We start from the raw sequence: 18,699 nt of genomic DNA on the forward strand, positions 1-18,699 counted from the left end.
TAATCACCTCAAACTAAGAATCGTTGTGTTTTTATCAGCTTACAATGAGCCCTTCATATCTACATAGGGAGCGGGTCCTCTTCACAGAGTCCGCCACATTGCACCGCCATGTTTCTACAGAACGGACAAACCAAACACTGGCTCTAGAGACAGCCTTTCACATTTTTACGTTACCGTAGTTCTCCGACATGCTTGTGAAACCGTGGTAACGTGAGCTGCAGAATGCAAAACCGTGGCACCACCGGTCGCCATCTGACCTGCGTTGCTCCTAAAGTATTGTTATTATGGTAAGGATGGCCTCTGAGCGAGGCGAACGCCATTACCACGGTTTTGCACTCAGCGGCTCACGTTACCGCAATCTTGGAAAGGGAGGAGTGAGCGGAGGGGTACTCAGTTGGTTGCAATCTGCAACCACACCACTAGATGCCACCAAATCCTACACACCTTTACCACACCTTTAAAGTTTTACCAGTGTGTATTGGGACCCTCACAAGTGGTCACAAATTTATTATTTATAGATTATTAATAGATTAAGGGAAAAAAAAAAAAATTCTGCTACATCAAATTATGTTATTTTTTTAGACTTTCCTCAACTGCTTTTTCTTTTTAATTACTGGATAATTTAAAGCATTTCACGCCATTTAAAAACTATTAAAACATGGGAAAACTGGTTACAACCGGTAGACAAATGCAACCAGTAAAAAAGGGCTCACAGGTAGACATTGCTTTGTTTTAAGGGGTCACAAGATAAAAAAGGTTGGGAACTACTTTCTAAGAGGAATAGTGTTTATGTTCACAGATCAAAGGTGCTGTAGTCCTGTATACTATGCATAATGTTTCAGCTGTTTCTTTACAGTAAGTGACCATTTGTATATCTTTGTATTGTTACACAAATTGTAACTGACAAGTAGACGTTGGTTGTCATTTATCTGCTGTTTATACCACTGTTGGTTAGATGCCTGAACATGGTAACCAATAAATACAGTAAACACACACACACACACTCTCTCACACGTACTAAAATCTCCCCTACTGAGTCGTCTGAAGCGTGATTTGTCATTCTCCTCTCCCACACTGGTGAAAGGACCTCGTGACGACATGTGTCATCCATTACAGAACATTTCGTTGAGCTGCTTTTCTCTTTTCTCTGACAACCTGTAATTATATCAGCATGCTCTGAGAAGTCAATTCACACTTCCAGCCGCACATTAAAGGCAATCAAAAGCTTTTGAACAGACTTGTCAGGAACAAAATGGAGGTTCAGGCCCTATACTGATACTGACGGCTTCAGAAAAAAAGCCTCTGAAAGACCCTTTAAACATCATGGAAGTCTCTATTTGTTACATATTACCCTCAATATATCATTCTCAAATTACTGTCAATAACTTGTAGTTGAAGAGTCCTAGAATAATTCAGTTAGTATCACCAGTCACCAGTGTATTTGCAAGAACAAATTGTTCTATTTTGCTTTTAAAAAGTTGTTGCCCAATGTATTGTGTAAAAAACAAGTGACCTAATGAGATCATATTCAACTCGTCTCACATGGTAGTGATATTTAGTTGGTTGGTGTGACCATGCTATCATAAAATTAAAGACACATTTTCCCACAAACTATGCTGCATCCCTCCAAATGCCTGGCATTTCTCCACAGGCATTCGTTTTTAAGAGCAAGAAAGAGGGCGAGAGCTCGTAACTGAGAATTGAAAATTTTCCATCAGCCCTTTTGCTCATCTCACCATCTGCCATTGCGAGAAAACATTAGGTCCTTCTGTGCTGGAGGATCAGCAGCCCTCCTCCTCTTCCTCCTTCATTTTTTTTTGCGCCATAAAGCAATCCAACCGACCTCCTGTGAAATCTTAACCCGGTAGCACACAAAATGTAGCGGTAAGGCCGGTTGAAGCTGCCAATCGTCTTGGCAGTGATCTCTTTGTTTGTGGTAATTATGTTAATTTATCAAAATCAATGATGGTAGTGATTTTTTTTAATGTTAACATGCTACACGCAAGACGTTAAATATTTAAAAACACCTTTTCTAATGACACAAAATAATGGCAGTGATGTCCTGCAGTGAGAACATTTTTTTTACCAAAAATGATGGACAGATGAATCTCGGCATGCAGATATAAAGTATGTATCGTCACTCACAGCTGCAAGAAATCCAATCGCTATACGTTAGGCCAGTTGTTTACAAGCCACAAAGCATCTGCAGAGTAAACTGCAGAGGTTAACGCCAATATGGCAATTCATTTTACTTGAAAGAATGCCCTTTTCTTCAAACAAGAAAAAGCTAAATTCACACATAGCAGCATGAGCAATTTGTAACTCAAATGTGCCCTGTGGGGTTTTCTTGTAAACAAACAAAGTCTATGTTAACATTCAGCGTCACTCACCAAAGGTTGAAAGTTGAATGCATTTCCTTTCACATAAAACATTTGCAGAGCTGATTATTTCAGCATATTTTAAATCCTGCATTGTTTACTTTTAGGTTTATGTCCTCGTCTTTGCTGCCTTTCTCGGTGCATTTCTTTTAGGGCTGACCCGAATGCTTCAAAGCTTTGAAGCTTTGACCATTGCCATGGTAATCGGCCTCCAAATCAGTATTCGGATGCATGAAAGTATGTGATAATAAAGTATAAATCACAAAATAGCCCATGAAATAAGAAACAATCCCACATCATTATTCATTATTCATATTCAACATGAATTATTATTAGTTATTCTCAGACGGATATCACTGTTTGTTATGTGTAGCGGTGCAAGTGTGTACAGTAGTGCGGCAGCAGCACTGAAACAGGGGAGAATGAAACAGACAGAAGAACAGGTCAGCCTGTGCCATGAAGCTTTGAATACCTTCAAATATTTCTCATCGAAGCCCAAAAAATGTTGGGCAGCCCTGATTTCTTTGCATATTGCTGCCAACAACCATTGTGCAGAATAGCGTGAAACAAGTGGGATGAATGTTCATCTTATTACCCACAAAAACTGTAAGCCACTCGTGAGAATATTGCTCCATATTACTAGTGGTCGAAAACGCCACAGGTACCTTTAAAATAAACCTTTGCAGGTCTTCATCAGGGTTGGCTGAGACGGTTCACTAACAGGCATGTGCGGCCGGACCGGCTACGTAAACAAAGCATGAAGATGCTCAGATTACAACGCACACAGAGGGAGAGTGACTTCATTCTCTGCTCAGGTAGACATTACTCCTCTATATCTTTACACTGCAAATTGTTGTTTGCTGCTATAATAATGCTCAGGATATCTTATAGAGCACCTTTTTTTAAAAAAAAAAAAAATTAAAAAAGGATTAAGATTTGGAATAGGTGAAACCATCTACCCTCTTGATTTTTAAACTTGATGCAACAATATATCTACAGGCCATTTTTGGTAACTGATAACCAGTTAACTTTTTGTCCATTGCAAAAGGTCAAAACTGGTTTTGAATTGTCCCATGTAACTCAACTGTTTTGGTATCTCTTGCTGACATAATCCTGCCTTTTCCCATGTGCATAGCCGACTGATTAATCACCTAAGTGGGACACTCAGTGGGAGACAGATATGTGGGAGGAGAATGAAGAGAGGATGGGGGTTAGGATGAGGTCTTGCCTGGTTCCCGACAGAGTCCTCTCTGAGATGAGGCGGGTAGGTGGGCTCTGCACTCAACCACTCGATGCTTCCCTCCCACATTCTGTCGAAGATGAGTCGCCATGGCAATCCGACGGTGTGATTGGTGCGTGATGGAAAAAGAGAGACAGACAGAGAGAGTGAGATACGTCCTGTGGAGAGCCTCATTGAGTGGCGGCGCAATGAAGCATAAACAAGAGAGTTATATCAATGAAGCAACAAACAGGAAACAAACTCTTTTCATCTGTTCGAGGGCATCTTCTCAAATCTATTGCATAACTGCACAGAACATAAAAAAAACAGGTTCATTATCTGTGTACAGTTTAATACTAACACTAGTGGTTTGCATCATGTAACACTGGGAGCCAACAAGTCAAGGGAATAATAATAATAATAATAATAATAATAATAATAATAATTTGGATTTATATAGCGCCTTTCAAGAAACCCAAGGACGCGAGGCATGGATGGGGGTTTCTGCCACGGAGTCAGAGAGTGATTGCCGGAGTCGAGATATGTTTCTTAGGTGGAAGAAAGCGGACTTGGTGATGAACTTGATGTGCGATTGGAATGAGAGAGTCGGGTCCAGGATGACACCCAGGTTGCGGACTTCCGAGGATGGGGAGAAAGAACAGCTGTCGACGTCCAGATGTATATCTTCAACCCTCCGGCGCAGGGCCTTGGGAGCAACAACCATGAGCTCTGTTTTGCAGGCAGGGGGGAAAACAACCGATCATCTCTTATGATAATTTAAGTGCATCTTAATTATTTAAACAGTAGGACAGCTGGACATGCCAGTATATTAGTTGTTTGACATATATTTAGCATTTAATATGACCATATCTGAAACTTTTTGGGCTTCAAACCTCTGGGGCTGAAAAGTGAAGCCAATGTGGAAGTGCCAAAAGCTGCAGTTCCTCGAATGGCCACTTGAGGCCGGCTCCAAAAGCGAATCAATCCCACAGGCGGTATATAAGAAGTGGACATAGTCACCGTGATGTCACCTATTGGTTTGTGGACTGACCGTTTTGAAGCCTCGAGTTCAGCATTTTGTCCGTCGCCATCTTGGCTTTTTCCAACCAGAAGTGACACGAGAGGGTGGAGCTAATTACTAACGAACGCTGAATAAGACATTTTAAGGCAACCAAAATGTTACAATTAACTTTCATGAACTGAAAACACACTGAGAAAGGGTTTAAGTTCTAAAACATAAAACACTGACAACTCTCAGCCCGGACAACGCCGTGGTAGCGACCCGTCCTAAAGCTTTATGGTCTATTTGACTCTAAATGGGACCATAATTTACTAAATGAACATCATGCTGTATTGAAGAAGACTTGAAACTAGCGATTGAGACCATAATCTCATGTTTACAATGTTTACTGAGGTAATAAATCAAGTGAGAAGTAGGCTCATTTCCTCATAGACTTCTATACAATCAGACTTCTTTTTTTGCAACCAGAGGAGTCGCCCCCTGCTGGCTGTTAGAAAGAATGCAGGTTTAAGGCACTTCAGCATTGGCTTCACTTCTCAGACCCGAAGCTAGCCCACTGATTAATCCCTATAGACCCCCGTGATAAAATGCCCAACTTTACAGCAGAAATGACCGTGTTTGCAGCCTGGTACAAATGAGTCCACAAAGGTAAAATGTGTTGTACTGCCAAGGTTACAATGTGAACCAAACAAAATAACGTGGTATCCAGTTAATTAGTCCAATATAAAAAATCAACAATCCTCCTCTACCCAACAACATCCCACTAGACTAAGCCAGCTCCATTGAAAGTTCTCATTTAAATATTTGAAATAACCATCTATTATATTCTGTCCTCGGGGTCAAGAGGCCATTTAATAGCCAGAAGGTTGCTGGTTTGACCCTTGACACTGAAAGACATTTCAATCATGGTATTCACCATTAATGTCATTGTGTCCTTGAGTAAATGCCTGAAACCTTAAATTGATTATTTTATGCTGTGACCAGAATGAAGACACTGTCTGTGGAGATATTTCAGAAAAACAAAATCCAAATCTAGACAAAAATGTGTTTTTTGTTTTTAAATTGTGTTTGTCTGTCTCTGTTTCTATTCTGCTCACACACATCTCTAATGATCACAACTGTCTTTGCCTTGCTGCCTTGTCTGAAGTTCATACAGAAACACTCAAAGCCACTGGAAGATGCAGCTGAGTGTTTTCCATGGAAACAAGGCTCAAATCATTGTCTAACCTGCTATTATGCTACAGAAATAGCTCTCAGATTGATGAATAGCAGAGCATTTCTGAATTTCTCTCAATGGGAGCATTTCCATTGATGTCCTTGAGGCCAGTAACAGTGTTAAAATGTTCCAGGAACAGCAGGAGACATGCGTCACTACACTTCGTCCAATCAGGCATTTTCATGGATTTTTTTCTCTCTTTTTTTTCAACATTTTGATAAGGCGAGTGTCTTCAAGTCAGTTATTGTGGCCTTTCCTGTTTTCTGTTTTGTTCTCTGAGAATATCCACATCATGGCAGGGTTTAATACTCTTTATGCCTCATTGATTTATGGCCAACCCATCAAAAGGCCTCAGCTGGGTGATCAATCACCCTGCACTCAAAACACTATCCTGCATATAGCTGCCACTGGAAATTGTCTAGGCTGGATCCAGGGGCGGGTTTAGAAGCTGAATGAGAGGGGGCAGACTGGAACACAGTTTTAAAGAAGGGGGTACATTTGGAAAATTAATAAAAATGTGTTAAGACTCACATTTAAAGTCCTGGTTGTTAGCAGGAATAAGCTGTACCTTATCAATTGTTTATTTAGTGTAATAAAGTAATGCCACATAAACATCTTTAAATATTCTAATATGAAGTAACTCCAAATAGTCTACAGCCATGGAGAGATTATGATACAACAGGCCGCTGGACACAGACATGTAAAAGACCTCTCACCTCTCTTGGGCAAGATGCCCAGACTGAAACAGACACAGAATGACTACAGACATCTTTGTGGTTTTAAGTCGGTTTGGTCATTTTGCATTTCTTTATGGTTGTCTCTTTGTAGTTGTTTTTTCTGTTTGTGGTTGTTCTGTGCATATCTGTGGTTGTTTTACATCAGTTTGTGGTTGTTTTGCATCATTGTGGTTGTTTTTGGTCTGTTTGTGGTTGTTTTGCATCGTTGTAGTTGTTTTGCATCTTTGTAGTTGTTTTTGGCCTGTTTGTGGTTGTTTTGCATCGTTGTGGGTTTTTTTGCATCGTTGTGTTTTTTTTAGATTGTTGTGGTTGTTTTGCATAGTTGTGTTTTTTTTTCATCGTTGTGTTTTTTTGCTTTCTCTTTGTGGTTGTTTCGCATCTTTTTAGTTGTTTTTTGGTCTGTTTGTGGTTGTTTTGCATCTTTTTAGTTGTTTTTTGGTCTGTTTGTGGTTGTTTTGCATCTTTGTAGTTGTTTTTTGGTCTGTTTGTGGTTGTTTTGCATCGTTGTGTTTTTTTTTTTGTTTCTCTTTGTGGTTGTTTTGCATCATTGTGGTTGTTTTTGGTCTGTTTGTGGTTGTTTTGCATCGTTGTAGTTGTTTTGCATCTTTGTAGTTGTTTTTGGCCTGTTTGTGGTTGTTTTGCATCGTTGTGTTTTTTTTTGTTTCTCTTTGTGGTTGTTTTGCATCATTGTGGTTGTTTTTGGTCTGTTTGTGGTTGTTTTGCATCGTTGTAGTTGTTTTGCACCTTTGTAGTTGTTTTTGGCCTGTTTGTGGTTGTTTTGCATCTTTGTAGTTGTTTTTGGCCTGTTTGTGGTTGTTTTGCATCGTTGTAGTTGTTTTGCACCTTTGTAGTTGTTTTTGGCCTGTTTGTGGTTGTTTTGCATCTCTTTGTGGTTGTTTTGCATCTCTTTGTGGTTGTTTTGCATCGCTGTGGTTGTTTTGTTTCTCTTTGTGGTTGTTTCGTTTCTCTTTGTGGTTGTTTTGAATCAGTTTGTGGTCATTTTGCATCTCAGTGGTTGTTTTTCATATCTCTGTAGTTGTTTGACTGACTTTCAAACAAGAAATGTTAACAGTCCCTCCATACCTAGACTCTGGTCCAGGGGCCCAGCATGGATCAGTCCTATTGAGATTCAATTAAAGCAGCTCTTAGTATTCATAGACTGTTGTTTTTTTATTTGCAGATAAAATGTTCTAAAGGACTTTTGCGTTAAGTCCATCCATGCCCTGAGGCATGGTCGCTGTCCGTGGTGCTGAAAGCAAACAGGATAGCCAGAGGCCACACAACCACTTCTAATCAATTTCATGGGAACACATCGCTGCTTTTTTGAACTAAAAAGGGCACAGTGCAGCTTGACTAACCAGCATTTTTTGGGGGGGGATTACTGTGGAACACATGCGGGAATTTCAGATGTTAAATCTTAGAGATGTGAGTCATGCACATCACGGGAGCGAAACTCAGTGCCTCACAAATCTGCCCCAGCAGGGAACCGGACCTTGTGCAGAAGCAAAAAACGTCAAGAGAGTTGTATGAATAGTTTATTTTAAGTCCCACGCATGCAACGCAAAGACATGTAGACGATGATGATTTTCCCCTTTAAGCTCAACATCCCAGAGTTGAGACTTGGTTTTAAAACATCTCCTCTTCCTCTTCCTCTTCCTCCTCCTCCTCCAGCTGCATTTGTAGACTAAACTGTTGTCTCACTTTGTTGTCTCTGTGTCTGACGAGGTGCGAATCCCGAAGGAACCTCCTCCTCCCTCCTCCTCCATCCTCCTCCTCCTCCTCCTCTTCCTCCACATCGTCGTGGTGCCGCAGCAGCAGCAGCAGCAGCAGTGAGTGTCTCCTGCAGCAGCTTCAGCAGCAGCAACAACAACAGCAGCAGCACCTGTCGTTTTTTCTTTTTCTGGACGAGTAAAACAAGAGATTCTAGGAAACAATTCACAGCCAAAACACGGCGGGAGTCCGTGAATACCGATGGCTCCATGTGTAGAGATTTTGCGCCTCTGAAAATTACGCATCGGTAAGTTCCTTCGACTTGTTTTTCCAAGCTGCGCGCTTTTACTCACAGATTTGGCTGCAATTAAAGAAGGCTTTCACTGGAACCCCATTCGCTATATGTTGAAAATATATTGAAACAATTATTTTGAAATGACAGGAGAGCAAGCTGGATTTCGAGTGAGAGTTTTTAAGTAGGTAGATGCTGATGTTTTCCATGTGCAAAGCGAAGGTCACCCACATGCATTGATGAATTAAACGTTTACAACTGCGGGGAAAAAAAGGCTGGGGCAACATTAGCTTATTGATTATGCATCATCAAGGGAGAAACCCATTTGTCACTGATTGATTGTAATTAAGACTGTTGCATTTTTCTCCCACAAACCAGCTGTAATTTCAATAAGAATCATTTTGCAGTAGAGATATGCTGTTATTCCTGTCATGAAGCCTATATTATGGCCTGTATGTATGATCATGGCACAGGAACATTAACTGAACGTATTAACAAAAAGCTGCCAAGAAGAACTAATGATTTTCAATGGATGGGTGATTGCACACACTGACAGACATGCAATCCCCCTTTACAGGCATTAACAGACTTGCATTTGGGTTAATTGGACTCGTTCTCTTGTCTAACTGGGGTCGTTGTAAACTGAGAATGAATTATTAATGCACCACGATGTTCAGAGGAATTCAGCACACATGATGAGGAGGAGGCTGATGTGTGGAGACAGATCTTTAAAAAAAAAAAAACTTTCAATAGAGATAAATCATTAAGGATTTCTCTTTTATTTCTCTGCATCTGCACACACACATACACTTACACAAGATCCCTGTGCTAATTTGAGTTGATGTGGATCCCAATCTTCCCATCAAGGGTTAGAGTGTGTTTGTGGATGTTTCTTGACAGTCACATTCAGTGCCTTCAGCCATTATTTATGATTGGAAATCCTCCTGTTATACCATGTGTGTTGTATTACTGGGTAAAATAAACAAGGCAATCAGTGCATTCTGTAAAAAACACATTTGGTGCTCCACTTCCTCCATTTTCAGACTGAACACCATTTGAATTTTCCTCTAAATTCCCATCACTTTAATGCTTTCTGCTACACATGTATTCAGTGCTGAGCGAAGCAAAGACTCTCCTGCTTTCTTGCCCTCAGGATAGTTTCGATGGTTGAGCCCCTTCTGTTGCTTCCTGCACCAGCGATTCCTCAATACACAAGCCTTATATTGATTTCTTCTAAATACCAAGGACTTTTTTTTTTTTTTTTACTTCTTTTGGAGCCTCCAGCAACATGGCTGCTGTGAGATTTGGGGTTAAAGAGATGGAGCTAATTGATACCATGTCTGACAGGTTCCTCTCTCTGTCCTTCTGTCTGTCTGATGGTGTGTTTTTCTATTTAAAAACGTGTATCTCGACAGTTTGATTCCAGCCCTATTTGACACATGTTATCCCTCCTCTATATCTCCGGATTTTTCCTCTGAGCACGGTCTGTCCTATTACTTGATAGAGCATCCGAGAGATGCTTTAGAGGTAATTGGATTTGGTACTAGAGGGAAGGGACACAGAGAGGAATTTGTCTGTGTGTGTGCATGAATTAGCTTAGCTAGCTTAGATGTGTGTGTGTGTGTGTGTGTGTGTGTGTGTGTGTTATGTGTCTCTGCTGGTGCTGGCCAGTGTTCTTTGTGTTTGCAGTGAATCATTGTGTTTTCATGAAGCTGTGTGGATGAGTAAGACCTAAAAGGAAAGGGGGTGGGGATGCAGGTTGTTTTTTTTTATATCAATTTTATTATCTTAAAGTAAATTTATGTGATCCTTCCAAATTTCTTGCCTTCGGTAATCAACTTGTCCTTCATAAATCCATGCTTTTGTTTCAACATGCTGCTTTAATTTAGAGTGCAGGTGATGACACATCTTCTGTGGTCGTATATCACCTCAGTGAAAAACAACAAACGCTTCCTCTGTGATTTGATCGAGGGGGTTTTTATGAGAGCAGGATTCTGTTGGGATAGGATATGAAGTGATGCATGCCCACTGAAGAAGGATTGTTTATGTGTCTGAGAGTTGAAGATAAGGCAGTAAAACTATTTGTTTTAGGGCTGCAACTAACAACAGTTTTCATTATCATTTAATCTTCTGATTATTTTCTTGATTAATCAATTGTTTCTCAACTTAATGTCATCAAATTGCTTATTTTGTCTATGTAACACCCCCATACCTCAATATTCTCATTTTACTATCACATAAGACAATAAAAAGCAGCAGATCATTACAATTACTTAAATGATTATTCGAGTATCAAAACAGTTGCTGATTAATTATTCTGTAAGTAGACTAATTAATTAATCAACTTATTGTTTCAGACCCAGTTTTTTCAATAGACTGTGGCTTCTATTTCACCAGTTTTACCAGTTGAACTGGGAAATTTGGGAAATTCCAGTAGTGACCTATGACAAAATATAAAGTTACAGGTTAATAAGTCAACAAATTGTCTTGTTCCACAGACTAAACGATTTTAGGCGTCTGTGGTTTCCAGGAGTAAAAGTCTCATTAATTTTTCTTGTACACACTCACCAGTACAAAAGATTAATAACTGTGGCTAAAAATATCTACTTCTTTTAGAAAAAGGTGAAGTTACAAGCCTGTGTAGATAAAAACGTCTAACTATCAGTTTGCTACAACTCCTGAGGTGCATTTCTGCAAGAAACATCCAATCACAGAGCTCGAAATGTAGTCATGTGTGCTTCTAACTGCAAGTGGAAGCTAAAGAAAACAGATTTTTACAACCTTCAGTTTAAATGAATTCAGTTTTAAATTCGGGGTCAATTTTGGATGAATTCAGCAACTGTGGCATTGTGATTTGTTCTCAACTGAACAGACAAGGCATTTTGAATTCGCTAACGCTCTGATTCACGTCTGTGACTGGCTTCTTTTCCATAGCAACGGCAGCTGAGGCTCATGGGTACTGAAGTAGTTTGAGCCGACTCCATGGCCAATCCATTTTCACTCCCAACTCGTCAAATACCGCCATTTGGTAATTGCCCCTCGGCATTGGAAAACGATGCAGGGAGGCACCCTTTAGCAACAGTATGTGACCACTAGGCTTTCAACTAACTCCAATGTAAATCCACTCGCGGCGTTATTCCACGGTCGGAGCAAGTGACTTACTATTAATAGAGAGTCCGCTAGGGCGGGTGGGAGGTCTGGTGGATGGGTCAAACACACACAAGACTTTCAACCAGGAGACCGGTGTTTGTGTTCCGTGTGAAAGTAAAAGCAATGTTGACTTATTTTGTCACGTCAGTCTTTAGTCACATGACTCGTGACTGATGTCGTTTAGTATCATCAACCCCGTGAGTCACTAGTCAGTGGAGTCAGCGTCAACCACGACCGTTTCCTAACCCTACCTAAGTGGTTGTGTTGCCTAAACTTAACTTCCTGTGAAAACAGAATTTTATTTTGAAAGGACACTATGCATGTAAGGGGCGTATATTGACACTGCGTCCCTTTCAAGAGGGGTACCCCGTGCGTCAGTTTTCCGATGCCGAGGGGCACTGACCAAACAGCGGTATTTGACGAGTTGGGAGTGAAAATGTGTTGCCATGCCATAACTATGGACAAAACACAGTTTCTCAGAAACAAAGGTGAAAGTATTACAAAACATTGTTATGACATAAAGCTGTAGGATTGTGACATTATCTGGGAGAGCTCTGTGTTTCTATGTTAAGTAACATTGAGGATATTGTTTAAAGAAAAACACTTTGCAACTAGCATGTCAAAAACTGAAAGATTTGAACTGCTACAATTATTCAATGCTCAAGTTTCCAAATCATATGGACATATCAATTGATAGTAAAACATTTCAAAATGTTATATATCATATATCACGACCTATTGCTTTTCTTACTATGTCTCTCGCTAATAGAACAAAATAATAGAGTGATGCAGTTGCCTAACACGGTGACGGTGCTCTCGTGTTACGTTGTTGTTGTTGTTTCTTTTCTTACAGAACATTTTTCCTCTGTGTTGTATTTCAGAGCCCTTGATGCTGAAGTGTGGTGACGCTGAGGGGAGCAATTTCAGTGCATCCCTGTGAACACACACACCCAGACACACACACATATTGTGGAGCCTTTTGGATACAAGCTCTTCACAGGACACAATGAGAGGCTACCTGCTGACTGCAATCTTTCTGCTGCCCCTGGTGAGTAGTTTGTGTGTGTGTGTGTATCTATGTACTGTGCACATGTGTAGGTGTGTGTGTGGGGGTGTTTAGGATCATACAGGAATGTGTAACCATATCCATGTAGAAGGGAGTGAGTGTGTCCACATGTCTCCATCATCGGCCCACTCCTACTCAGCTTCAGATATGATTTATTTTCATATGCACACTCTCGCTGGTGTGTGTTAGTGACAGGCGCTGAAAGCGTGGAAATCACCATATGCCGCATCAGCACATCAGCATACGTTACAGGTCCTGGATCAGCTCTGTGCTAAGACGACTGGCCGCCTGTTAGAACAATAACAGATGGCCCGGCTGACCAGAGAGAGCTGCATATCCATCTGCTGTGACTCACTTTTATTAGCGGTCTCATTGAAAGAAAACTGGAAAAAATGGAAGAGTTGTGCAAGATGTGTGGGAGGAATTATATCCAGCACACTGATGCGGCACAGCAGCAGTTTCCCTGGTGAAGCTACACAGATACACACATTGTTTTTGGTCTATGTGGAAATAAATGTACTAGTACCAGTCTAATGATGGTTACCAGGGAGACTAAAATGAATTCACAATGTGACCTTGCAGTCACAAACATCTTTTCTAACCTTTAAGTTAACACTGCCCCCAAACATGTGTGACGGGTTCCTCCAGCTGACATCTTTGCACAGCGCTGTCTCAGGCTGACCTTCAGCGGCTGATGTGGCAGATACGTCTGTTGTGATGTACTCATTGTGTGTCAAACGGGTCTGTACGGTGGGCCAGTGGTCTGCGACGTCAAATTGGAGTTTTATTATCTGTGCTGATGGGATGCTGTGGGAGCTACTGACTTATCTGGCCCTTGGAAATGGCCTCAGGGAGAGAAACGTGGCTCTGCTGCTACCAAATGGACGGTTTATCTGGACAGACATCTGTTCAGTGGAAAAGCACACATAGAGAAAGCACACTTTAAAAAAAAAATGAATTGATCTGTCCTCTATGCAATGTTGTCATAGTGCCTGTTTTAGCAGTCCTCGGTTAACCTGGATCGGTTTGCACCAGCTCTTGGTAAATCCAATTAAGTGTGTAAAATTCTTTCTAATTTAAATTAGCTAGTTTCAAACTAGTGATTTACTAAAGATTGCACCTTTAAATCCACAGAAATTCAACATTAGGTCATGAAAAATTAACAAAAGTATGCTCATATTATTAATAATAGCCAGACAAGAAAACATTATTGTCAAATAATAGCCTTGTTCATTATCATCAGTTGGCCTGTTTAACCCTCCTGTTGTCTTCGGGTCAATTTGACCCGAAGACAACAGGAGGGTTAAAACTTATAGGAGCGTTAGATTAGAAGATTGATACAACACTCAAATCTGTTTGTTAAATATGAAGCTACAGCCAGCAGACAGTTAGCCTAGCTTTGCTTAAAGACTGGAAACAGGATGAAAGAGCACGAATGGCTCAGTCCAACGATTGCAAAAATCTGCCTACTAGCATTTGTAAGGTTAACTTGCGCAGCGGCTGGAAGAATTACGGGATCACATATAACACGACAATCCATCTTGTCAGGCTTCAAGTAATGCCTTTGTGTCCGGCAAGCCAGATCACGGACCAATCAGTGAGGAGCTACTGGCAGCTACGGGTGTGGTTTAGGTGTGTTTGAGGCGATGCAGAGTGGCGACTGTTCGTTCTAAACAACAATGGCGGCTCCTGAAGAGGTTAGCATAGCTGCAACAGCATCAGTTATATCAGAACTGGAGAGTATTTCTTCATTGATAGAAGAGCAAAGAACAACATTGAAGGATTTTCTCGATTGAAAAGATGTTTTCTCTCTTCTCCCCACTGGTATTCGGCAAGAGTTTGATTGACAGATGGTTCATCCAATCACCTGCATAGTATTTTTTTGAACGTGCCTGCCCTTTTCCAAACAATTTCCAAGGACGGCTTCTCAGACGGGTCTGTGTAACAAACCCTTGCGGCAGGTCAGGTTACATGTAAGGCTCACTAATTAAAACATTATGTCTCTGAGCAAAAAGTGTAAAAATGAGAATTGTCTGTTGTACGAGGGGGTTGTGTGCGGGTTGATCATTTCTCGGTTGGGAGCAATAACTTCCTGGAGCTTCAAAAATAGTCCTGCACATAACCCCTACATAGAAGTGCAAACGTCAGCAGCAGCTACAGCGGCTCACTCTTCAGGAATGTGTCCAAGTGAGTGTCTCTCTCTCTGTGTGTGTGTGTGTGTGTGTGTGTGGTAGAAGTGTAAATGCAGACGTTTCTGTTCCATCAGATCAGCATAGAACAACAACAGTAAACATGAAATGTAATTATAGGAAAATAAAAACAAAATAGTCACATAACTAAAATAACATACATAATCTGTTATCCAGGATCCTATATAAATAAATTCATGCAGAATACATTTAATATTGTCATCTTACAGGCCTGTCTGCACTCATGCCAAACAGATATTATTCATCTGCATCCAATTATTTCTCATTTCTGGGAAGCCTTGCCTACAATATGTATTGGCTCCTAGCTGGTTACCTGCTGCTTAGCAACATGGATGCCTGCTACGGGTACAAAGAGGTTTTTCTTTCAAGCAATGCCAGTTTCATTAAATAATATCAAACACTATTGACAACATGAAAAAGTGGGCGAGATCTTTTTTGTGTTTGTTTTTGTTTAGCCGGCGTTGTGAGGCAGAGACCGTCTCTGTCCAGCGTCCAGTATCTGACAAGTGTTGTCTGGAAATGGAATCGAACCAGAATCTAGATAAAAGATGGCTCTGATGATGTCTCACATAATTCCTGCTGCATTTGGAAATTCTGCCCACGTGCAGCGCGATGAAGAAAGGAAGTGAATCCTAGGACATCTTCACAGTCGGTTGATGCCCTATCTTATCTAGGCAGCGAGGCCTGGAGTGAATTCATATTGGAGGGCAGAGAGAGAGAGTGATGAGTCAGCCATGGCTCAGAGGGCTGGGACATATTACACCTATCAGTTCACTGTGAGAGGTGAGGGAGGGGGATGCATGAACGCTAAGGTGCAAAACAGAGATTGGCTTTAAAAAAGCAAGAGGAAGAGTTATAGAGAAGTTGACAGACATGCAGTAACTCTGCTACCTCTGGGTAAATCGTTTCTCTCACTACACCTTCGAAGTGAAGCAGAATACGGGGGCGGGATACAAGTTAAAGAGGGATTGGATCAAATTGCGCAGGGATTTGATTTGATCGCTCAGAAGTGGATGTGATTTAGCAAATCTCTGGAGAACCACTATTTGGAGCCTCCACTTACAACTCCGTCATCCAGTGGCTTGTTAATATCAGGAGGCAATGAACAACAAAGATAGAATTAAAAGTTTGTTTAAGAACACAGACCCATGATATCACTCCAAGTAGCTACTATAGTGCAGGATGAGTCATCAAAACACTTTGAAGGAAGAGAAAAGAGAGGGATTTTGGTGTTAGACAGGCTTCTCATAAATGCTTTGACAAATATTTCACATATATCAACAGATAGTAAAACAATTAATATCATTTTTTTGCCCACTCAGGTGCAGCACATTTATATATTATAACACACCCCCACCGGCCGGAGGAAACTTTCTCATTTTACAGCTAAACAGTACACTACAAGATGTTTCTGAAAACATTTAAGGAGACAAATAGGCATTACTGTAACAATATTGATTCATATTTGATCAGCGCTGCCCAGTTTGACCGTTTGATCAGAGTTCACGAGCACAAGAGCAGTGATTGACAGCTGTGTTAGAGACCGCTCGGCTCTAATTGGTTGTTTTCCTTCGGGCATGTTGAAATCTTACAAATGTCATTAAGAGAACTAGGAGGATACAGAGGAACATGATTGTTTCCACAGATTATCTGTTTTATGCACTACTGTCAGGATATGGTGACAGTTTTATAAAAATATTTTTTTTGCTCAAAATTACCAACTGCAGCTTTAATGTCATATAAAAGTACAATTTTAACTTTTTCAGATATTACTGTGTTTGTGTCATACCTCTTGGCAAGAGCGAAAAACTGTTTTTTAGGGCTTTTAACACCATTGTCAATGGTGCAGTGTGTCAGTATAGTCGATATTTATTGTGACACTGTGTGTGTTTTTTGTTTATTCTCTCCAGGTGGCCTCAGAGTCCGAGCACTGTATAATCAAGCGTGAACATGAGAAATGCATGGAGAGTATCATTCTGCACAATCCCAGCGATGACCTTGAATTAGGTAAGAGAGGATGTGTCCCTGAGTAAGCATGTGTGCCTGTTCTCGCATCCTTCTGTGTGCATATGTTTGGCATGAATCGCAGGTTTTCATGCCTCCGCTGCTGCGATTAAATTGTTTACGTCTTGGGTTGCTGAGAAAGCCCAGAGCGGCTGATGAAAGTCATGCATCTCCTAAAAATCTAACTCTCCAGGAGCGGAAAAAAAAAAAAAACTGTCTTTGTTTTTCTACTCAACGATCAGTCATTTTTCTGTTTATCCAATCAGAGTTTGAAAAGGTCACAGAGGAACATGTAAGGATGAAAGATGAGTGCAGTTTTCTACCATGTTCAGATTACAAATACATCACCTTGACAGGCCGCTATACAGGACAGGCGACCATCCGGTGATGTACAGTTCACAAACCAAATGTCTGCCTGTAATGTCACGCTGAGCTGCTTTCACATTTCTCGTGTCCCTTTTCCAAAAACACAGTAAACTCGGTGTGTGATTCCTGGAAGCAATTATTTTCTTGGCTACGGATCGTGGTTTTTATTAGCAACTGCTGCAGCCCTCCCGCTGCGCCAAAGTTGCCCAACAGACTGCATCTCCCAGACTGCACCGTGACTCATGGCTTCACCGACAGCCACGGGGCTGCTTGAAAAAAACATGAAGCATAAAAGATTTAGAGTGTATGATAACAAGTTAGAAGAGGAGAGGAGCTGTAAATTCAGCTCGTTTTTCATCTGTCGATCTTAAAGGTCGAGCCTGCAGTCTTCCTGTGTGCTACACAGCTAACTGCATGTGCTCTTTTAATGTGTTTTCATCTACGTTTTTTTGTGTATTTAAATCTTTTTTATATCGTCTCATGCCCTGAGGAAGGTTAGAGAACAGGATTCATTTACACAGAACTCATGTGCATAAGTAAGTTCACACTTCTATTTATGGTTTAGATGTTATTTTATTCCCTTATTCCTCTGCAACTTCTGCAGTTTGTTTTTGTACCATTTTCAGACCGTATAGTCACACGTGTTTTGGCCTGCCTCGACCCTTTCACCAATCCCTGTTTCCTCTTGTCCCTTTAAAAGGAACCGTTCTGTGTTTCTGCTGACAGCAAATCGTTGGTGAGGAAATAAAACCGCCTGCTTTGCAGAAATCAGACTTGGGGCTTGAAAAAAAAAGTAAAAAAAAAATAAATAAAAAATGAGGAAAAAGACAAATGAGGACAGGGAAATAATAAATAAGAGAAAAGAAAAAGAGATACTGTAGCTGGAGGTCTGTTTTTAGCCTGGTCAGATGTTTTTTTTCCTGATTTATCAAGATCCACTTCTAAAAGCATATTTCATGATTTATTTGTTATTATATTTTTAATTGAGGCACTCTGGCCTCAGATTAGTCTGCAGGCCATGTGAAATTGCTACATAATGATTTGCTGTCTGGTGCTGTAATCACCATCCAGCTGAATTTAGCACAGTGCAAAATGAATGTAAAATGGCTACTGCACAGTGTTTATTATCTCAGAACTAAATCATCTTTAGTCAACAGTTTCTCTAAACCTAAATGAGAATGAATGAATGACTGTCACCCAATAGGACACTTAAAAACCCTTTAGAGTGGTTTAAATTTAGAAACGACTAGTCAGTTAATCGATTCAGAAACTTGAAAGCTATTTTGATAATCGATTAATGGTGAGTAATTTTTCAATAAAAAAAACAAAA

The 18,699-nt window shown here is 40.6% G+C and overlaps 1 protein-coding gene across 4 annotated transcripts in view; it reads left to right on the plus strand.

Annotated features, from left to right (window-relative positions):
• The first annotated feature begins 8,385 nt into the window (after positions 1-8,385).
• Positions 8,386-18,699, plus strand: part of LOC119498151 (pituitary adenylate cyclase-activating polypeptide type I receptor-like) — a 30,581-nt gene continuing 20,267 nt past the window's right edge. For all 4 annotated transcript variants that reach the window (XM_037786703.1, XM_037786704.1, XM_037786706.1 and 1 more), the window contains exons 1-3: positions 8,386-8,588; positions 12,605-12,771; positions 16,910-17,006. In XM_037786703.1, coding sequence (XP_037642631.1) covers positions 12,730-12,771; positions 16,910-17,006 — 139 coding nt within the window. In that variant the 5' untranslated portion in view covers positions 8,386-8,588; positions 12,605-12,729. The remainder of the gene's footprint in view (positions 8,589-12,604; positions 12,772-16,909; positions 17,007-18,699) is intronic.

The sequence above is a fragment of the Sebastes umbrosus genome, chromosome 12 (genome assembly GCF_015220745.1).
Source record: "Sebastes umbrosus isolate fSebUmb1 chromosome 12, fSebUmb1.pri, whole genome shotgun sequence".
In the NCBI taxonomy this organism is placed as follows: Eukaryota; Metazoa; Chordata; class Actinopteri; order Perciformes; family Sebastidae; genus Sebastes; species Sebastes umbrosus.